Raw genomic sequence first — 23,347 nt, forward strand, 5'->3', positions numbered from 1 at the left:
AGAACAAACTGAGGAACAGACCCAGCCAGAGAAGCAGGGATTCCAGAAGCTGCCCGTGAAGGCCAGAAGCTGCCCATGAAGGGAGGAGGAGAGGATCCGGTCGGCAGCGGCCCCGAGCAGGAAGCTGGAGTGGGGACTGTTGCGGGGTTTTTCTGTTGTGGTTTATTTTATTAAATTCTTTCCTTTTTTCTATTCATTTCGATGGACGCAATCTTAAGCCACCCTGGCCTTGTTCCTAGCAGGTGAACGTGCACAGGTGTGTGGAGGTCGGGAGACGCCGTCCAGGTGTGCGGCCAGCCGCTGCGCACAGACTTCAGGTTTTCCGTTTGGGTCTAGTTTAGAACCTGTCCTTAAACCTCGGGGTTGCTGTCAGGATTTGCTTTCAGATTTTTTTTTTTTTTTTTTTTGTAACTCCCTTTAGAGTCTACAAAAATGTTTTAAAAGGATCAGGTCTGGTCTGCTTTTAGTTTCATTTTTGCTTCTTTCCTGTCCCACTCTTTAAAAATTGGTTCTATGAGAGGAAAGGCAGAAGCCGTTCTGTGTTTCCTGCACGCTGGGCCGGCTTCATGACAGTGCAAGGGCGTCCCGGTGCCCACTTACATGCGTGTGTCTCCGTGAGGACTGGGTTCCACCGGCCCCAGTCGAGCTTCAGCCCTAGTTTTCCTGCTCATGCAATTAGGGATTTAAATTAAAAATTTTTTTTTTTTGGTAGGGCAGCCGCCTTCAAACACAACTGCTACAACGTTCTTATAAAGGCTCATTTAATCACCCACCCCCCAAAAAAGAAAACAGTGTATAATTTTAGTCTTTTTAAATTGTTTTGTTATTGTTGTTTTGAGACAAGATCTTACCGTCACCCAGGCTGGAATGCAATAGCATAATTTTGGCTCACTGTAGCCTCAGCCTGCTGGGCTCAAGTGATCCTTTCACGACAGTTTCCTGAGTAGCTAGGACTACAGACATGCACTACCACGTCTGGCTAATTGTTTGCTTGTTTGTAGTGTTAGGATCTCACTATGTTGCCCAGGCTGGTCTCAAACTTTTGGCCCCAAGGGATCCTCTTACCTCAGCCTCCCAAAATGAACCTGGGTCCTTCACCTCACACTTGCTCTGTCTCTTACCATATAATATGTCCAGTTACTCTTTACCTTCCACCATGATTTTAAGCTTCCTGAAATCCTCACCAGAAGCAGATGCTGGCACACACTTCTTATACAGTCTGACAAACTTTGAGCCAAATAAAACTTTTTTCTTTATAAATGATGCACTCAAGTATTCTTCTATGTGCAAAATAATTAATATAGTATATAATGTTATCTAAGTTTTCTCTTTCTTATTTTTTATCTGAATTTTATATTTATTATTGCAAACTGGGTCTTGATGTCTGCAATTATTGTGTTGCCATGTATGTCTCGCTTCACTTTTTTTTTTTTTTGAGATAGAGTCTCGCTCTGTCATCCAGGCTGGAGTGCAGTGGCCAGATCTCAGTTCACTGCAAGCTCTGCCTCCCGGGTCTAGGCCATTCTCCTGCCTCAGCCTCCCAAGTAGCTGGGACTACAGGCGCCTGCCACCTCGCTCGGCTAGTTTTTTGTATTTTTTTTTTTTAGTAGAGACGGGGTTTCATCGTGTTAGCCAGGCTGGTCTCAATCTCCTGACCTCGTGATCCACCTGTCTCGGCCTCCCAAAGTGCTGGGATTACAGGCTTGAGCCACCACGCCCGGCCTCTTGCTTCACTTTTGTCAATAGTTGCTTTATATATTTTGGAGCCCTGATGTTATATACACACATATATATAGATAGATAAATATTACAGTTATAGATTCCTGCTAAATCAACTCACTTTACTATAATATCAGTGTATGTCACTTAAGGCATATTATGTCTAATATAATTATGACCACATCACTCAATTGTGGTTACTATTCTCATGGAATATACATTTTTTTTCATTCTTTTATTTTCAGCCTATTTGACTCAAGGCTAAAATGAGTCTCTTGTAGGCAGCATACGGAATGCTTTTTAAAAAACCACTCAGGCATTCTATTTTTTATATATATATAATTTTATTTATGTATTTATTTTCTTTTGTGACAGATTTTCACTCTTGTTGCTCAGGCTGAAGTGCAATGGTGTGATCTCAGCTCACTGCAACCTATGCTTCCCAAGTTCAAGCAATTTTCCTGTCTCAGCCTTCTGAGTAGCTGGGATTAAAGGCACCTGCTACCACACCCGGCTAATTTTTTTGTATTTTTAGTAGTGACGGGGTTTCACCGTGATGGCCAGGCTGGTCTTGAATGCCTGACCTCAGGTGATCTATATATTGTTTAATGTCCTTTGTCTTTTTGAAGTTTTGACTTAAAGTACATTTTATAAAATATGAGTTTTTGACTTAAGATGTAGCTTGTGTAATATTATTTTGACCTCTTCTGCTGTCATTTGGTTAATATTTACATGAAATTTCTACTTCCGCCGGGCGCGGTGGCTCAAGCCTGTAATCCCAGCACTTTGGGAGGCCGAGGCGGGCGGATCACAAGGTCAGGAGATCGAGACCACAGTGAAACCCCGTCTCCACTAAAAATACAAAAAATTAGCCGGGCGCAGTGGCGGGCGCCTGTAGTCCTAGCTACTCAGGAGGCTGAGGCAGGAGAATGGCGTGAACCGAGGAGGCGGAGCTTGCAGTGAGCCGAGATCGCCCCACTGCACTCCAGCCTGGGCAACAGCGTGAGACTCCGTCTCAAAAAAAAAAAAAAAAAAAAGAAATTTCTACTTCCATCTTGCCACTTTCAGTCTTTGTCATTAGATCTTCGGTGACTCTTGTAGAAAAGTAAGTTGGATCTTGATTTTTAATTTTTTTTTTTTTTTTTTTAGACGAAGTTTCGCTCTGTCACTCAGGCTGCAGTGCAGTTGTTCAAGTGATTCTCTTGCCTCAGCCTCCTGAGTAGCTGGGATTACAGGCATGCACCACCACTCCTGGCTAATTTTTGTATTTTCAGTAGAGATGGGGTTTCACCACGTTGGTCAGGCTGATAAAATTTTTTAATAAACCTTCTTATTGAAAGTATGTTTCTTGACTGGAAAGATAATTTGTGTGTGTGTGTGTGTGTATATATATATATATATAGTTTTCTGAAAGAGAAAACCTTGCTAATATTATTTATTTATTTATTTTGAGACGGAGTCTCGCTCTGTCACTCAGGCTGGAGTGAAATGGCACAATCTTGGCTCACTGCAACCTCTGCCTCCAGGGTTCAAGTAATTCTCCTGTCTCAGCCTCCTGAGTAGCTGGGATTACAGGCACCCACCACCACGCCTGGCTAATTTTTGGTATTTTTAGTAGAGATGGAGTTATGCCATCTTGGCCAGGCTGGTCTTGAACTCCTGACCTCCAGTGAATCACCCACCTTGGCCTTGCGGGGATGTGCTGGGATTACAGATGTGAGCGACTGCGCCTAGCCAATGTTATTTTATTAATTGTTTTATTTGATTCTTTTATCTTTGTTTTTCTCTTTCTATCTTGTGTGGTTTTTTTTTTTAATTTTTGTATTGATATGCTTTCAATTATCTTTCTTATTTTCTTTTGTGTATCTAGACAGATATTTTCTTAGTGGTATCTAGGGGATTACATAAAACCTCTAACAGATCCAATTTATTTATTTATTTTCTGAGACAGAGTCTCAGTCTGTTGCTCAGGCTGGAGTGCAGTGGCATGATCCTGGTTCACTGCAATCTCCCCCTCCCAGGTTCAAGTGACTCTCTTGCCTCAGCCTCCCAGTAGCTGGGATTACAGGTGTATGCTGCCGCACTTGGCTGATTTTTGTATTTTTAGTAGAGACAGGCTTTAACTCTGTTGACCAGGCTGATCTTGAACTCCTGACCCCAAATGATTCACCCACTCCAGCCTCCCAAAAGTGCTGGGATTACAGGCCTGAGCCACTGTTCCTGTCCTTTTTTTTTTTTTTGGATACAGTCTTGCTCTGTTGCCCAGCCTGGCCAGCAGTGGTACAGTCTTCACTCACTACAACCTTCCTGTCTTGGGTTCAAGTAATTCTTGTGTGTCAGTTTCTCAAGTAGCTGGGAATACAGGCACATGCCACCGCACCCAGCTAATTTCTGTATTTTTAGTAGTTACAGGGTTTCATCATGTTGGCTAGGCTGGTCTCAAACTCCTGACCTCATGTGATTTTCCCACCTTGGCTTCCCAGTGTGTTAGAATCACAGGAATGAGCCTCAAAGCCTGGCCCGTTCAATTTATTCTGAATTTTAAAAATTACTTTATACACTTTTTATAGTTGCTTTTGAAAATTGTATAACTTTTTTGATGGGCCGTGTTGCCCGAATATTTTGTATACATTGTAATCTTTGATTGAGATTCAGATATTAACAAAAAGCTAACTGTTCCAATCTTTATAATATAGGTTTGTCCTTGTGTCGTCTGAAATCAATTGTCTTGGCTAGAGATTCTGGGAATTTCTCAAACATGTTTTTAGGATGCGTCTTATCTAAAATGTTGTGTTTATTGTTTAGTTAAATCGGCTTATTCATATTTCTTCTTAATAATCAGTAATCACTTGTTACAGCCATTCCCTGTTTGGGTTACTGAAGTTTCTCTGCTTCTGTAACATTTTCCTTTAGACTCAGCAGACTCAAACTGTCATTCTAACGCATATCAGTATTTCTTTCAGCATTTTATGTTATGGGAGACATTATCTGGTGTCTAAAAAGGTTCATAGAAACCAGAAATAAAGATGTATGTGCCAATATTTTTCTTATTTTAAAAAAAGAAACCAGGAGTTGGCAATTTACATTTGTGTGTGTGTGTGAGAGACAAGAGTCTTACTCTCTTACCTTGGCTGGAGTGCAGGGGCATAATCTTAGCTCACTACAATCTCTGCCTCCACAGCTGAAGCAATTCTCCTGCTTCAGCCTTCAGGTGCTAGGATTACAGGTACTTGTTACCATGCCTGGCTAATTTTCTGTATTTTTAGTTGAGATGGGGTTTCACCATGTTGGTCAGGCTGATCTCAATCTCCTGACCTCAGGTGATCCACCTGCCTTGCCTTACCAAAGGTCTGGGGTTACAGGCATGAGCCATCTTGCCTGGCCAACAATTTACTTTGTTTTTTTTGAGGTGGAGTCTCACTGTATTGCCAGGCTGGAGTGCAGTGGTGCAATCTTGGCTCACTGCAATCTTTGCCTCCCTGGTTGAAGCCATTCTCTCCCACAGCCTACCGAGTAGCTGGGATTCAAGGTGCCTGCTGCCATGCCCGCTAATTTTTTTGTATTTTTAGTAAAGACAAGGTTTCACCATCTTGACCATGCTGGTTTTGAACTCCTGACCTCATGATCCACCCACCTTAGCCTCCCAAAGTGCTGTGATTACAGGCGTGAGTCACCATGCCCAACCAGCAATTTACTTTTAAAAGCACAATGTTATACTGGGCAGCAGGAAGAGCTGTGTTGGGTGTAACTAACAGAGCTTTCTTTTTCTTCTATGTGGCTATTTGCATTCTGCTCACCTGGGGCCCTTCACACACTTAACTCATTTATAAATTTTTTACAATTTTATTTTTGTCAGCATGTTTTTATTACATTTATATGTCCAGGAAGAAGTTAGAGTTGGTGGTATTTTGCTATGTCATCTTGCTTATGTAGTTTGTATAATTTTATAGGTTAGATTTGTAAAGTATATTTATCTGAGTCTAGCAATTGAAGTAATGTGTTTTTGTTGTTTCTTTTAGTTATGAGTTCTCATTTTGCCCAAGACTTTTGGCCAGAGAAGAGCATACAAGATTCTTTCCAAAAAGTGATACTGAAAAGATATGAAAAATGCAGACATGACAATTTACAGTTTAAAAAAGGCTGTAAAAGCATGGGTGAGCATAAGGTGCACAAAAGAGGTTATAATGGACTTAACCAATGTTTGACAACTACCCAGAAAAAAATATTTCAATGTGATAAATATGGAAAAGTCTTTCCTAAGTTTTCAAATTCAAACACATATAAGATAAGACATACTGGAATAAATCTTTTCAAATGTATAATATGTGGCAAAGCTTTTAACCGGTCCTCAACCCTTACTACACATGAGAAAATTCATACTGGAGAGAAACCCTACAGATGTGAAGAATGTGGCAAAGCTTTTAACCAATCTGCAAACCTTACTACACATAAGAGAATTCACACTGGAGAGAAACCCTACAAATGTGAAGAATGTGGCAAAGCCTTTAAGCAGTCCTCAAACCTTACTACACATAAGAAAATCCATAGTGGAGAGAAACCCTACAAATGTGAAGAATGTGGCAAAGCCTTCAACCGATCCACAGACCTTACTACACATAAGATAGTTCATACTGGAGAGAAACCTTACAAATGTGAAGAATGTGGCAAAGCCTTTAAGCACCCCTCACATGTTACTACACACAAGAAAATTCATACTAGAGGGAAACCCTACAAATGTGAAGAATGTGGCAAATCCTTTAAGCACTGCTCTAACCTTACTATACATAAGAGAATTCATACAGGAGAGAAACCCTACAAATGTGAAGATTGTGGCAAAGCCTTTCACCTATCCTCACACCTTACTACACATAAGATACATCATACTGGAGAGAAACCCTACAGATGTAGAGAATGTGGCAAAGCCTTTAACCATTCCACAACCCTTTTTTCACATGAGAAAATTCATACTGGAGAGAAACCCTACAAATGCGATGAATGTGGGAAAACTTTTACTTGGCCCTCAATCCTCTCTAAACATAAAAGAACTCATACTGGAGAGAAACCCTACAAATGTGAAGAATGTGGCAAATCCTTTACTGCATCCTCAACTCTAACTACACATAAAAGAATTCATACTGGAGAGAAACCTTACAAATGTGAAGAATGTGGCAAAGCTTTTAATTGGTCCTCAGACCTTAATAAACATAAGAAAATTCATATTGAACGAAAACCCTACATAGTGAAGAATGTGACAAATCTTTTAAATGTTCCTCCACTTTTAATTAGCATACAATAATTTATACTGGAGGGAAACCCTATGAATGTGTTGAATGTGGGAAAGCCTTTAACCAGTCCTCGACTCTGACTAAATATGAAAGTTTATATCGAACATAAACCCTACAAATATAAAGAATGTGACAAAGCTTTTTAAGGAAGTTCTCAACCCTTATTACACATAATTCATACCAAACAGAAACCCTACAAGTGTGAAGAATGTGGCAAAGCCTATAACAATTTCTCAATTCCTTGTTTTTTTTTTTTGAGATGGAGTTTCACTCTTGTCACCGAGGCTGGAGTGCAATGGCATGATCTCGGCTCACTGCAACTTTTGCCTCCTGGGTTTAAGCCATTCTTCTGCCTCAGCCTCACAAGTAGCTGGGATTACAGGTGCCCAACACCACGCCTGGCTAATTTTTTATATTTTTGGTAGAGATGGGGTTTCACAATGTTGGCCAGGCTGCTCTCGAACTCCTGACCTCAGGTAATCCACCTGCCTTGGCCTTCCAAAGTGCTGGGGTTACAGGCGTGAGTCACCATGCCTGGCTACAAGTTCTTAATTCTTAAGAGACATGGTGATAATTCATGCTGAAGAGGAACTCTACAAACCTGAAAGATGCGACAGTGCTTTTACCAACACCTCCAAATTCCCTATACGTAAAAATAAATTATACTAGTGTGAGACCCTAGAAATGTATAAAACATGACAAAGCGTTTATATGGTTGTCAACACATGATTGTAGGTAATATAATTCATATATCCAAAACTGTAAGTGTGAAGAATGTGGCAAAATATTTTATTAGTGCTTATACCATATTTCACAGGAAAGCTCTCATCCTTGAGAAAAATTGTACAAAGGATATGGAAAAACCGTTAATGCCTACTCACATCTTACTCAACAGAAGAAGGTTCATAGTTAATAAAGCATTAAGTGCAATTACTGTCAAAAAATGTTTCAGAAAATAGAAGCCTTTAAAGTGAACAAGAATATTTATTCTGAAGACAGCCATTACGAATATAAAGGGGGTAGTAGTGCCTTTACTTGTGTCACAGATCTTATTGCCCACATTTTGTACTAGAGGAAAACCCTGAAGCAGTTGCTCAAGCTTTGTTTGAGGGAATCAAGGAAATTTATATTGAGAATAGTCCTGCAAATGTAATGAATTTAGAAAGACTTTTTTTTTCCCAAAACTACAGCTTAGAAAACACCAGAGGGTTTATACTAAAATATATTTTTGCAGATGCAGCAAATATGAAAAACTAATTCAAAATTGATTCTATGTAAATATCAGAGAATTTTCCATAGAATAATTAAGGTTCTGACAGTTCAGACATTACACTAAATCAGAATTTTGAGTATAAAAACGAATCCACAGCTGCAGCTGTTAGATAAATTATTTCTACATAACTTTTTAAAAAGTGGATTTTTGAAGCACTGTAATTACATTGAACGTATACTTGTTTCCTTGAAAAAATTTTTTGAAAAGTAAATAATGATGTAATAAAGCTTTCACATTGCTTTATGCTGTGATTTTATTCCTATTGTATTCACATGTGAAAGCATATGATCAATTGATGCTGCATTAGAGATATTGTTTTTTATTAGTTGGGCATTATGTATGATATTTTCTATAAAAGAATAAGGACGGCCGGGCGCAGTGGCTCACGTCTGTAATCCCAGCACTTTGGGAGGCTGAGGCGGGTGGATCACAAGGTCAGGAGATCGAGACCATCCTGGCTAAAACGGTGAAACCCCGTCTCTACTAAAAATACAAAAAATTAGCCGGGCGCGGAGGCGGGCGCCTGTGGTCCCAGCTACTCGGGAGGCTGAGGCAGGAGAATGGCGTCGGCCCGGGAGGCGGAGCTTGCAGTGAGCCGAGATCGCGCCACTGCACTCCAGCCTGGGCGACAGATCGAGACTCCGTCTCAAAAAAAAAAAAAAAAAAAAAAAAAAAAGAAAGGGACATTAAAATGTAAGATGCATGATGAAAACATATATGGAGAGGCTTTTTGTAGTTAAGTAATGTATAAGGTGGGGGTTCATGTTCTCATTTGTATGATTCTAGCCTATTACTTAATGTTGATGCTTTGAATGTCTTTTGAATGGCCTAACCTACGTTAACATGTATGCAGAACATCTGAAAACTTTTTTTCCAAAAATCATAATGAATTAATTAATAAATAAAGATAAAAAATAAGGTGGGGTTTCAGAGTAATGCTTTTCTACATTATGTGAGAGAAAGAAATTATTAATTATAGTTAAAATTATTAAAATATGGCCAGGTGTATTTATTAGTTTAGACAGGTTTTAATATAATGTTTATGGTTTTTTAAATATAAAGTTTTATGGACTGGGCGTAGTGGCTCATGCCTGTAATCCTAGCACTTTGGGAGGCTGAGGCAGGTGAATCACTTGAGGTCAGGAGATCGAGACCAGCCTGACCAACATGGAGAAACCCCATCTCTACTAAAAATACAAAAATTAGCTGGGCATGGTGGCACATGCCTGTAATCCCAGTTATTTAGGAGCCTGAGGAAGAATTGCTTGAACCTGGGAGTTCTTGGATTACAGGTGTGCGCCACCATGCCTGGCTAATTTTCGTATTTTTAGTAGAGATGAGTTTCACCATGTTGGCCAGGATGGTCACGTACTCCTGACCTCAGGTGATCTGCCCACCTTGGCCTCCCAAACTGCTGGGATTACAGGCATGAGCCGCTAAACCCTCCCTATTTTTTTCTTATTGAAATTTATTATTAGTATTTGTGGGTATATAGTATGTGTATATATTTATGCCTTATATGGCATATTTTGATTCAGGCATACAATATGTAGAAATTTCATTAGGGTAAATAAGATATCCATCACCTCTAGCGTTTATCATTTATATTACAAACAGTGTAATTATACACTTTTAGTGCATAATTTAGTGAAGCAGGTGGAATGCCTGAGGTCAACAGCTGAACATCAGCCTGGCAAACATGGTGAAACCCCATCTCTACTAAAAATACAAAAATTAACTGGACATGGTCGTGCACGCTTGGAGGCTGAGGCAGGAGAATCGCTTGAACCCCGGAGGGAAGGTTGCAGTGAGCTGAGATCACGCCACTGCACTCTAGCCTGGGTGACAGAGACTCCATCTCAAAAAAAGAGAAAGAAATATAAAAAAATTCTTACATTTCTGAGTTCTGAAAAATTAGTAAATATTTGTTATATAGTTTTCTTTGAACATGTGGTCTCTCTGCCTGCAAACATACAGACTTTTAGTGTTAATTTACATAGAGTTAACTATACACAAATTACTCTGAAGATAAACCTTAGGTGGAAGAAAATTATGACATCTGTTTGCTTATTGCTTATCAGAAAAGCAATTATTCAAACAAAAATTATTTTAATAGCATGACTAATAGAAAACTAAACATCTCAAAAATGCTGAAAGCAAATCTATACTTTGTCTTGAATTTATTAATGTAAAATTTTATGGCTTATGGTTTGGATTCTTCCCAGAAAATGCCTATTAAAGCACAGACAACTTTGTCTCCAGAAATAGCACTCTTGAGTACAACAATAAAAGCCCTTTTCAAATGGAAAAAAAAAAATCATTTTTAACGTTTATATTAATAAAAACAACTAAAATTGAATAATTGGATATGTTTTTATTGTTCTATGTGTGTGTGAATGTGTAAAACGGTACAAAAAATAATTTAAGCCAGGAAAAAGATGTTAGTTAATATTTGTAATGAATAAAACTGGAAAGTAGTTAATTATTATTTTTTAGTCTGTTACTTGGGATTATTTTATTATTATTATACTTTAAATTCTAGGGTACATGTGCACAAAGAGTAGGTTTGATACATAAGTATACATGTGCTATGTTGGTTTGCTGCACGCATCAACTCATTTACATTAGGTATTTCTCCTAATGCTATCACTCCCTCAGCCCCCCACCCCCCGACAGGCCCCAGTGTGTGATGTTCCCCACCCTGTGTCCAAGTGCCAAGTGTTCAGTTCCCACCTATGAATGAGAACATGCAGTGTTTGGTTTTCTGTCCTTGTGATAGTTTGCTGAGAATGATGGTTTCCAGCTTCATCCATGTCCATGCAGAAGACATGAACTCATCCTTTTTTATGGTTGCATAGTATTCCATGGTGTGTATGTGCCACATTTTCTTAATCCAGTCTATCATTGATGGACATTTGGGTTGGTTCCAAGTCTCTGCTATTGTGAATAGTGCCACAATAAACATAGTGTGCATGTGTCTTTATAGTAGCATGATTTATTTTAATTAGATGTCATTTGTCTATTTTGGCTTTTGTTGCTATTGCTTTTGGTGTTTTAGTCATGAAGTCCTTTCCCATGCCTGTGTCCTGAATGGTATTGCGTAGGTTTTCTTCTAGGATTTTTATGGTTTTAGGTCTAACACTTAAGTCTTTAATCCATCTTGAGTTAATTTTTGTATAAGGTGTAAGGAAGGGGTCCAATTTTAGCTTTCTACATAGGGCTAGCCAGTTTTCCCAGCACTATTTATTAAATAGGGAATCCTTTCCCTATTTCTTGTTTTTGTCAAGTTTGTCAAAGATCAGATGGTTGTAGATGTGTTATTTCTGAGGACTCTGTTCTGTTCCATTGGTCTACATATCTGTTTTGGTACCAGTACCCTGCTTTTTTGGTTACTGTAGCCTTGTAGTATAGTTTGAAGTCAGGTAGTGTAATGCCTCTAGCTTTGTTCTTTCTGCTTAGGATTGTCTTGGCCATACGAGCTCTTTTTTAGTTCCCTATGAACTTTAAATTAGTTTTTTCCAATTCTGTGAAGAAAGCCATTGGTAGCTTCATGGGGATGGCGTTGAATCTATAAATTACCTTGCGCAGTATGGCCATTTTCACGATATTCTTCCTATACATGAGCATGGAATGTTCTTCCATTTATTTGTGTCCTCTTTTATTTCGTTGAGCAGTGGTTTGTAGTTCTCCTTGAAGGGTCCTTCACATCCTTTGTAAGTTGGATTTCTAGGTATTTTATTCTCTTTGTACCAATTGTGAATGGGAGTTCACTCAAGATTTGGCTCTCTGTCTGTTATTGGTGTATAGGAATGCTTGTGATTTTTGCACATTGATTTTGTATCCTGAGACTTTGCTGAAGTTGGTTATCAGCTTAAGGAGATTTTGGGCTGAGATGATGGGGTTTTCTAAGTATACGATCATGTCATCTGCAAACAGGGACAATTTGACTTCCTCTTTTCCTGATTGAATACCCTTTATTTCTTTCTCTTACCTGATTACCCTGGCCAGAACTTCCAACACTATGTTGAATAGGAGTGGTGAGAGAGGGCATCCTTGTCTTGTGCCGGTTTTCAAAGTGAATGCTTCTAGTTTTTGCCCATTCAATATGATATTGCTGTGGGATTGTCATAAATAGCTCTTATTATTTTCAGATACATTCCGTCAATCCCTAGTTTATTTAGAGTTTTTAGCAAGAAGGGCTGTTGAATTTTGTTGAAGGTCTTTTCAGCATCTATTGACATAATCATGTGGTTTTTGTTGTTGGTTCTGTTTATGTTTATGTGATGGATTACGTTTATTGATTTGCATATGTTGAACCAGCCTTACATCCCAGGGATGAATCCGACTTGATCACGGTGGATGAGCTTTTTGACGTGCTGCTGGATTCGGTTTTTTTTAATCCAAAAAAATTGAGGATTTTTGCATTGATGTTCATCAGGGATATTGGTCTAAAATTCTCTCTCTCTCTCTCTTTTTTTTTTTTTTTTGTAGTGTCTCTGCCAGGCTTTGGTATCAGGATGATGGTGGCCTCATAAAATGAGTTAGGGAGGATTCCCTGTTTTTCTATTGATTGGAATAGTTTCTGAAGGAATGGTACCAGCTCCTCTTTGTACCTCTGGTAGAATTCAGCTGTGAATCTGTCTGGTCCTGGACTTTTTTGGTTGGTAGGCTATTAGTTATTGCCTTGGCCAAGCGCGGTGGCTCATGCCTGTAATCCGAGCACTTTGGGAGGTCAAGGCAGGCAGATAATGAGCTCAGGAGATTGAGACCATCCTGGCTAATATGGTGAAACCCCATCTCTACTAAAAATACAAGAAATTAGCTGGGCGTGGTGGCATGCACCTGTAATCCCAGCTACTCGGGAGGCTGAGGCAGGAGAATCACTTGAACCTGGGAGGCAGAGGTTGTTGTGATAATACCCTGGATTCCCAGTCTGTTGCACACCTGCTGTGTAATACATTCCTATTGAGTGTAAAAAAAAAGTGTGACTGTGGTGGGAAATCACTCACAAAATTAGGTCACTCATGAGTTGACTTTGTGTTTATCAAAATAGAGATTATCCTGATTGTGCCAAACTTAATTAGAGGTGCTTTTAAGAGAAAGAGACACATAGAAAAATACCTCTGCTGGCCTGAAAGTCTAAGTGATTTCTAGGCGGAACATACTGTAAGCTGCTTATAGTGGCCACATGGCAGGAAACATGTTTGTGTATTGTCATCATTCCTGCCTCCTGCACATTGCTTCCAGTAGGGAGAATAAGCGGATCCTATGGCAGAGGGAAAAAAGAGAATCTCATTTATGCAAGAAATAATCACCTCTCATCTGGTATAGCTTAAGAGAAACAGGAGACCACAACAGGGCCACATTAATGGGAGGAAAAGGGTAACCTGGGTAAAAGTGCTCACTGGTATTACAGAACAACATTTAGCAAGCTGTAGTGAATGATCAGCCTCTGGGATACCGATAGTCTACCAACAAGGCTGAACTCATTCTAATTCAATCAGCATGTCTGCACCATTCTGGTGACCCAGGTTTACACTATTCATTACAGAAATACCATGAAGACCAGTGGGTAATGTCCTAGAATTGAACTGATTTCCAAAGGCATACCTAATTTTTTTTCACATTTGAAAAACCTTAAAAAGAATAAATTTATAAATAACTTCTAATTATAGAGGATTCTACTATACTGTAATAAACTATAAACATCTTAATATGAATATTTCTTGAATACATAGTTATGTAGGCAGTTTCTTTTAGATTAACATGAAAAAATTAACAGAGAAAACATTTGAAATGAAATAAAATTAATCAAAACCACATCTTTTCAATGGCTTGGCATAATTACCATGCTTTTAGAAATGGCCAGATGATTAACAAAAGAAACAAAGACAAGATTTGGGTTTTGCTCACTTGACCTTTTGAAATCTAAAATCCTGGCTAAAGTATTCAAAGGGAGTATTTTCCAGGGGGCTTCCCAGGGTTTCCAAGGCAATGAAAGAAAAATTTTGACAGGCAGAAACATGCATGCTATACAAACACATTGCTCTTCTCCGATTTGTCTTAACAGTGAAAAATTGAAGATTGTAAATTTAGTCTTAATTTAGAGTAAAATTAACAAAAGATTTGTTTTTCAAAAAAGCAAATGCATAAAATTAATGGGTAACAGATGCCATTAGTTGCTAAAATATAGTACGACTAAATTTATAAAGTTCCTAGCCATGCAAATAACAGCCCAATTAATTGAAGACCCTAATAGGTGCATGTGGAAAGCATTGCTGTGCAGTGTGGTGCACCTCCACTCAGCATTTTCTTCTGCCTCTTCACAGAGATACCAGTTTCCCCTAAGTGGACTCAGGGTGCATAGTGGGGACAGAAAATGCTGTGTTCAGAGTGATTACTGAAAACATTAATACACTTCTTCCATATGATAATGTCATAAATCTTACTCTGCCTTGGAAAAGCTTTTAGAAAAAGATTATCTAGAGTACTCAATTTGGGTTCATGGAAAATTTCAGTATTCCAGATAATTCAGACACTTAAATGTCAATGAAATCTCATAAAACATATTTGAATAAGATAAAGCATGCTTAGCTAAGAATTTTATATTACAGTAAACTTAGAAAAACACAGAGAACCACTACTTCAAGCCAAATAAGAGTGTTTGACACGTGAGAAACACCCAAACAAGTGCTCTTCATGATCACTCTTAAAGTAGTAATAGCACCACGTGCTTTCCTGGGACCTGCTGGCCTGTTTTCCACTGATACAAAGTGGAGAAGGCATTGAAATGGCAAAGGAGGGTAATATAAATTGAATACTTATAGGAAATACAATTTTAAATAAAAAATAGCATTTGATGTTGTACAACTATAGGTGAGACTATTAGTGTGAGGTCATATTTTTACTTATATTGACAAAATACCCATTCACAATATTACTTAAAATAATACTCCTTTTCTGCTGTATATTTGCTAGCTTTTGATCAAATATTATAGGAGCTCAATACAAATCAACAAAATAAATCTTTATTTTACCACAAGCATTATTGATGCATATGCTTATACTTGTTTTTTTTTTTTCAGTGTGTTATTTATCGCTGTGAAGTGGCTGTCCTGCCAGAAAACTGCTATTCTTAGCCGTACTTACATTGACTAATAGTGAGGAGAAGTGAAGTGGATAAAAGGCAAATGTGTCTCCTCTGTATCTTTTTTCATCCATTGGCTGAAGAACAGGAGGATGCAGAAGATGAAAGAAAATAGAATTCCTGAATGATTATGAAGAATGTCTCTTAACCAGACAAAAAACCCAGAGGGGATTTTTTTTTCCATGATTGTACTCTCTGCTTCTATGAGTTTAATTTTTTTTTACACTTTACATAGAAACAGGATTATGTGGCCAGGCTCAGTGGCTCACATCTGTAATCCCAGCTCTTTATTATGGTTGAAATAAAAATTATACAAAAATATTAATAAAATATGGCTGGGAGTGGTGGCTCAGGCCTGTAATCCCAGCACTTTGGGAGGCCGAGGTGGGTGGATCACAAGGTCAGGAGATCAAGACCATCCTGGCTAACATGGTGAAACCCCATCTCCACTAAAAATACACAAAAATTAGCCACGCATGGTGGCAGGCGCCTGTAGTCCCAGTGACTGGGAGGCTGAGGCAAAAGAATGGTGGAGACCCGGGAGGCGCAGCTTGCAGTGAGCCCAGATTGCGCCACTGCACTCCAGCCTGGGTGACAGAGCGAGACTCCATCTCAAAAAAGAAAAGAAAAGAAAAAAAAAAACTAGTGGTAGTGGGGGTCCACCATTGCTGAGGCTTGAGTAGGCGATTTTTTCCTCCAGTGTAAACAAAGCCGTTGGAAACTTCCAACTGGGCGGCTTCCACCACAGTTCAGCAAGGCCGCTGTGGCCAGACTGCCAGATTTCTCCTCTCTGGGCCTGGCATCGCTGAATAAAAAGGGAGCAGCCCCAGTAAGGGACTTTATATAGATAAAACCCCATCTCCCTGGAATGGAGCACCTTCAGCCGACTTCAACGTCCCTGCCTGACAGATCTGAAGAGTACAGCAGACCTCCCAGCTCAGAGTTCGAGCTCTGCTATGAGTCCGACTGCCTCCTCAAGTGGGTCTCTGACCCACATGTATCCTTACTGGGAGAAACCTCCCAATAGGGGCCGACAGACACCTCATACAGGAGAGCTCTGGCTGGCATCTGGCAGGTGCCCCTCTGGGACTAAGCTTCCAGAGGAAAGAACAGGCTGCAAAATTTGCTCTTCTGCAGGCTCCGCTGGTGATACCCGGGCAAACAAGGTCTGGAGTTGACCTCCAGCGAATTCTAGCAGACCTGCAGCAGACCGGCCTGTTAGAAGGAAAACTAACAAACAGAAAAGAATAGCACTTCCACTCAGAGACCCCATCCGAAGGTCACCAACATCAAAGACCAAAGGTAGATAAATCCACAAAGATGGGGAGAAACAAGCGGAAAAAGGCTAAAAATTCCAAAAACCACAGCATCTTTTCTCCTCCAAAGGATCACAATTCCTTTTCAGCAAGGGAACAAAACTGGATGGAGAATGAGTTTGATGAATTGACAGAAGTAGGCTTCATAAGGTGGGTAATAACAAACTCCTCTGACCTGAAGAAGCATATTCTAACCCAATGCAAGGAAGCTAAGAACCTTGAAAAAAAGCTAGACAAATTCCTTACTAGAATAACAAATTTAGAGAAGAACATAAATGACCTAATGGAGCTGAAAAACACAGCACAAGAACTTTGTGAAGTATATACAAGTATCAATAGCCGAATTGATCAAGCAGAAGAAAGGATATCAGGGATTGAAGATAAACTTAATGAAATAAAGCAAGAAAAGATTAGAGAAAAAAGAATAGAAAGGAATGAATAAGGCCTCCAAGAAATATGGGACTATGTCAAAAGGCCATATCTATGTTTGACTGGTACCTGAAAGTAATGGAGACAATGGAGGTAAGTTGGAAAACACTCTTCAGGAGACTATCCAGGAGAACTTCCCAAACCTAGCAAGACAGGCCAACATTGAAATTCAGGAAATACAGAGAACACCACAAAGATACTCCTCAAGAAGAGCAACCCCAAGACACATAATCATCAGATTCGCCAAGGTTGAAATGAAGGAAACATTGTTAAGGGCAGCCAGAGAGAAAGAGGGAAGCCCAACAGACTAACAGTGGATCTCTCTGTAGAAACCTTACGAGCTAGAAGAGAATGGGGTCCAATATTCAAGATTCTTAAAGAATTTTCAACCCAGAATTTTGTATCCAGTAAAACTAAGTTTCATAAGGAAGGAGAAATAAAATACTTTACAGACAAGCAAATTCTGAGAGATTTTGTCACCACCAGGCCTGCCTTAAAAGAGATCCTGAAGGAAGCACTAAACATGGAAAGGAACAACTGGTACCAGCCACTGCAAAAACATACCAAATTGTAAAGAATATCAACACTATGAAGAAACTGCGTCAACTAATGGGCAAAATAACCAGCTAGCATCATAATGACAGGATCAAATTTACACATAACAATATTAACCGGCCGGGCGCGGTGGCTCAAGCCTGTAATCCCAGCACTTTGGGAGGCCGAGACGGGCGGATCACGAGGTCAGGAGATCGAGACCATCCTGGCTAACACCGTGAAACCCCGTCTCTATTAAAAATACAAAAAAAAAACTAGCCGGGCGAGGTGGCGGGCGCCTGTAGTCCCAGCTACTCCGGAGGCTGAGGCAGGAGAATGGCCTAAACCCGGGAGGCGGAGCTTGCAGTGAGCTGAGATCCGGCCACTGCACTCCAGCCCGGGCTACAGAGCAAGACTCCGTCTCAAAAAAAAAAAAAACAAAAACAATATTAACCTTAAAGGTAAATGGGCTAAATACCCCAATTAAAAGACACAGACTGACAAATTAGATAGTCAAGACCCATCAGTGTGCTGTATTAAGGAGATTCTTTTCACATGCAAAAACACACATAGGCTCAAAATAAAGGGATAGAGGAATACTTACCAAGCAAATGGAAAGTGAAAAAAAAAAAAAAAGCAGGAGTGCACCCTAATCTCTGATAAAACAGACTTTAAACCAACAAAGATTAAAAGAGACAAAGAAGGGCATTACATAATGGTAACGGGATTGAGGCATCAAGAAGAGCTAATAATCCTAAATATATATGGACCCAATACAGGAGCACCCAGATTCATAAAGCAAGTTCTTAGAGACCTACAAAGAGACTTAGGCTCCTACACAATAACAGTGGGAGACTTTAACACCCCACTGTCAATATTACACAGAACAATGAAACAGAAAATTAACAAGGATATTCAGGATTTGAACTCAGCTCTGGATCAAGTGGATCTAAAAGACATCTACAGAACTCTCCACCCTAAATCAACAGAATATACATTCTTCTCAGCACCACATCACACTTATTCTAAAATTGACCACATAATTGGAAGTAAAACACTGCTCAGCAAATGGGAAAGAATAGAAATCATAACAGTCTCTCAGGTCACAGTGCAATCAAATTAGAGCTCAAGATTAAGAAGCTCATTCAAAACCGCACAACTACATGGAAACTGAACAACCTGCCCCTGGACGACTACTGGGTACATAATGAAATGAAGGCAGAAATAAAGATGTTCTTTGAAACCAATGAGAACAAAGACGCAACGTACCAGAATCTCTGGGGCACATTTAAAGCAGTGTGTAGAGGAAAATGTACAGCACTAAATATCCACAAGAGAAAGCAGGAAAGATCTAAAATCACAACCCAACATCAAAATTAAAAGAACTAGAGAAGCAAGAGGAAACAAATTCAAAAGCTAGCAGAAGACAAGAAATAACTAAGATCAGAGCAGAACTGAAGGAGATAGAGACACGAAAACTCTTCAAAAAATCAGTGAATCCAGGAGCTGGTTTTTTTGAAAAGATAAACGAAATAGATAGACTGCTAGCCAGATTAATACAGAAGAAAAGAGAGAAGAATGAAATAGACACAATAAAAAATGATAAAGGGGATATCACCACTGATTCCACAGAAATACAAACCACCATCAGAGAATACTATAAACACCTCTATGCAAATAAACTAGAAAATCTAGAAGAAATGGATAAATTCCTGGACACATACACTCTCCCAAGACTCAACCAAGAAGAAGTCAAATCCCTGAATAGACCAATAACAAGTTCAGAAATTGAGGCAGTAATTAATAGCCTACCAACCAAAAAAAGTCCAGGACCAGACAGATTCACAGTCGAATTTTACCAGAGGTAAAAAGAGGAGTTGGTACCATTTCTCATTAAAATATTCCAAACAATAGAAAAAGAGGGAATCCTCCCTAACTCATTTTATGAGGCCGGCATCATCCTGATACCAAAACCTGGCAGAGACACAACAAAAAAACCCACAAAATTTCAGGCCAATATCCCTGATGAACATCGCAAAAATCCTCAATAAAATACTGGCAAAGCGAATCCAGCAGCACATCAAAAAGTTTATCCAGCAAGATCAAGTCGGCTTGATCCCTCAGATGCAAGGCTGGTTCAACATATACAAATCAATAAATGTAATTCATCACATAAGCAGAACCAATGACAAAAACCACATGATATTCTCAACAGATGCAGAAAAGGCCTTTGACAAAATTCAACACCCTTTCCTGCTAAAAGCTCTCAATAAACTATGTATCGATGGAATGTATCTCAAAATAATAATAGCTATTTATGACAAATGCACAGCCAATATCATACTGAATAAACAAAAACTGGAAGCATTCCCTTTGAAAACCGGCACAAGACAAGGATGCCCTCTCTCACCACTCCTATTCAACATAGTATTGGAAGTTCTGACCAGGACAATCAGGCAAGAGAAAGAAATAAAGGGTATTCAATTAGGAAAAGAGGAAGTCAAATTGTCTCTATTTCATGACTGTATATTTAGAAAACCCCATCGTCTCAGCCCAAAATCTCCTTAAGCTGATAAGCAACTTCAGCGAAGTCTCAAGATACAAAATCAATGTGCAAAAATCACAAGCATTCCTATATACCAATAACAACAAAGACAGCCAAATCATGAGTGAACTCCCATTCACAACTGCTACAAAGGGAATAAAATACCTAGGAATACACCTTACAAGGGATGTGAAGGACCTCTTCAAGAAGAACTACAAACCACTGCTCAAGAAAATATGACAGGACACAAACAGTTGAAAAACATTCCATGCTCATGGACAGGAAGAATCAATATGAAAATGGCCATACCACCCAAAGTAATTTATAGATTTAATGCTATCACCATCAAGTTACCAATGACTTTCTTCACAGAACTGGAAAAACTACTTTAAACTTCCTATGGAACCAGGAAAGAGCCCGCATAGCCAAGACAATCCTAATCAAAAAGAACAAAGCTGGAGGCATCATGCTACCTGACTTCAAACTATACTAAAAGTCTACAGTAATCAAAACAGCATGGTACTGGTACCAAAACAGATATATAGACCAATGGAACAGAACAGAGGCCTCAGAAATAACACCACACAACTACAACCATCTGATCTTTGACAAACCTGACACAAACAACCAATGTGGAAAGGACTCCCTATTTAATAAATGGCGTTGGGAAAACTGGCTAGCCATATACAGAAAACTGAAACTGGACCCCTTCCTTACACTTTATACAAAAATTAACTCGGCCCGGCGCGGTGGCTCAAGCCTGTAATCCCAGCACTTTGGGAGGCCAAGACGGGCGGATCACGAGGTCAGGAGATCGAGACCATCCTGGCTAACACAGTGAAACCCCGTCTCTACTGAAAAATACAAAAAACTAGCCGGGCGAGGTGGCGGGCGCCTGTAGTCCCAGCTACTCAGGAGGCTGAGGCAGGAGAATGGCGTAAATCCGGGAGGCGGAGCTTGCAGTGAGCCGAGATCCGGCCACTGCACTCCAGCCTGGGCGACAGAGCGAGACTCCGCCTCAAAAAAAAAGAAAAAAAAAAATTAACTCAAGATGGATTAAAGACTTAAATGTAAGACCTAAGACCATAAAAACCCTAGAAGAAAACCTAGGCAATACCATTCAGGACATAGGCATGTGCAAAGACTTCATGTCTAAAACACCAAAAGCAACACAACAAAAGCCAAAATTGACAAATGGGATCTAATTAAACTAAAGAGCTTCTGCAGAGCAAAAGAAAGTATCATCAGAGTGAACAGGAAACCTACAGAATAGGAGAAAATTTTTGCATTTATTCTTCTGACAAAGGGTTAATATCCAGAATCTACAAAGAACTTAAACAAATTTACAAGGAAAAAACGAACAACCCCATCAAAAAGTGGGCAAAGAATATGAACAGACACTTCTCAAAAGAAGACATTTATGTGGCCAACAAACACATGAAAAAATGCTCATCATCACTGGTCATTAGAGAAAATGCAAATCAAAACCACAATGAGTTACCATCTCACACCAGTGAGAATGGCAGTCATTAAAAAATCAGGAAACAGATGCTGGAGAGGATGTGGAGAAATAGGAATGCTTTTACACTGTTGGTGGGTGCGTAAATTAGTTCAACCATTGTGAAAGACAGTGTGACAATTCCTCAAGGATCTAGAACTAGAAATACCATTTGACCCAGTAATCCCATTACTGGATATATACCCAAAGGATTATAAATCATTTGACTATAAAGACACATGCACACTTTTTTTTTTGATATGGAGTCTCGCTCTGATGCCCAGGCTGGAGTGCAGTGGCATGGTCTCAGCTCACTGCAAACTCCACATCCCAGGTTCATGCCATTCTCCTTCCTCAGCCTCCCAGTAGCTGGCACTACAGGTGCCCACCACCATGCCCAGCTAATTTTTGTATTTTTAGTAGAGATGGAGTTTAACCATGTTAGCCAAGATGGTCTTGATCTCCTGACTTCGTGATCCACCTGCCTTGGCCTCCCAAAGTGCTGGGATTACAGGCATGAGCCACCGCACCCAGCCCATGCACACATATTTTTATTGCAGCACTATTCACAATATCAAAGACTTAGAACCAACCCAAATGTCCATCAATGATAGACTGGATAAAGAAAATGTGGCATACATACACTGTGGAATACCATGCAGCCATAAAAAAGGATGAGTTCATGTCCTTTGCAGAGACATGGATGAAGCTGGAAACCATCATTCTCAGCAAACCAACACAAGAACAGAAAACCAAACACCACATGTTCTCACTCATAAATGGGAGTTGTACAATGAGAACACACGGACACAGGGTGGGGAACATCACACACTGGGGCCTGTCGAGGGGTGGGGGACTAGGGAAGGGATAGCATTAGGAGAAATACCTAATGTAGATGACAGGTTGATGGGTGCAGCAAACCACTATGGCACGTGTATAACTGTAACAGAACTGCATATTCTGCACATGTACCCCAGAACTTAAAGCATAATAATAAAAAAAAAGTTGAAAAAAAAAAGATGGGGGTAATTAAAGGAAGATAAGGTAGATAGATTAAGTTTTTCTTAGCTTTAATATGGTAGGGCTTCACCTGGAACAATGGCCCATGATTTTGAACATGATGATGCTTTTTTGACTTGGGTGTGACGTGTCCATCCTTTTTCTGCTGTGCAAACGGCAGTCTCGGTGGGTAGCAGCATGAGGTAGGGGCCTTCCTAGGCTGTCTCAAGTTTTCATTTTTTCTATCATTTGATGAGGACGTGGTCTCCAGGCTGATGTTGGTGTGCTGGACACTCTAGGGGTGGTGCCTGTGCTAAAAGACTTTTAGTTCTGAGAAAAGGGAACGTGGAAGATCCTGCTATAGGGTCCTACAGGGCCTGTGGGTTTTTCTTTTCATGTGCGGAGACAAGAGATCTTGTAAATAAAGACACAAGACAAAGATAGAAGAAAAGACAGCTGGACCCCGGGGGACCACGACCACCAAGTCGCGGAGACGAGTAGTGGCCCCGAATGCCTGACTGCCCTGTTATTTATTGGATACAAGGCAAGGGGACAGGGTAAGGAGTGTGAGCCATCTCCAGTGATAGGTAAGGTCACGCGAG

At 39.8% G+C, this 23,347-nt stretch overlaps 1 protein-coding gene and 2 long non-coding RNA genes across 6 annotated transcripts in view; 2 read left to right on the forward strand and 1 right to left on the reverse strand.

Annotated features, from left to right (window-relative positions):
- ZNF253 (zinc finger protein 253) overlaps positions 1-10,636 on the forward strand; it is a 41,820-nt gene extending 31,184 nt beyond the window's left edge. For 2 of the 4 annotated variants that reach the window (XM_015123417.3, XM_077978557.1), the window contains one exon: positions 5,739-7,241. In XM_015123417.3, coding sequence (XP_014978903.3) covers positions 5,739-7,015 — 1,277 coding nt within the window. In that variant the 3' untranslated portion in view covers positions 7,016-7,241. Of the gene's footprint in view, positions 1-5,738; positions 7,242-8,868; positions 9,355-9,703 lie in introns of those variants that run through there. The other 2 variants (XR_013409294.1, XR_013409295.1) reach the window with 2 other exon arrangements.
- On the forward strand, positions 380-5,738 carry LOC144336904 (uncharacterized). The gene is made up of 2 exons (XR_013409326.1): positions 380-943; positions 3,280-5,738. It is a non-coding gene; the product is annotated as an uncharacterized LOC144336904 (long non-coding RNA).
- LOC144336896 (uncharacterized) lies at positions 7,097-8,958 on the reverse strand. Its single transcript, XR_013409318.1, has 2 exons — positions 8,682-8,958; positions 7,097-7,489 (listed from the first exon to the last, which is right to left on the reverse strand). It is a non-coding gene; the product is annotated as an uncharacterized LOC144336896 (long non-coding RNA).
- Positions 10,637-23,347: the final 12,711 nt, after the last annotated feature.

The sequence above is a fragment of the Macaca mulatta genome, chromosome 19 (assembly GCF_049350105.2).
Source record: "Macaca mulatta isolate MMU2019108-1 chromosome 19, T2T-MMU8v2.0, whole genome shotgun sequence".
NCBI lineage: Eukaryota > Metazoa > Chordata > Mammalia > Primates > Cercopithecidae > Macaca > Macaca mulatta.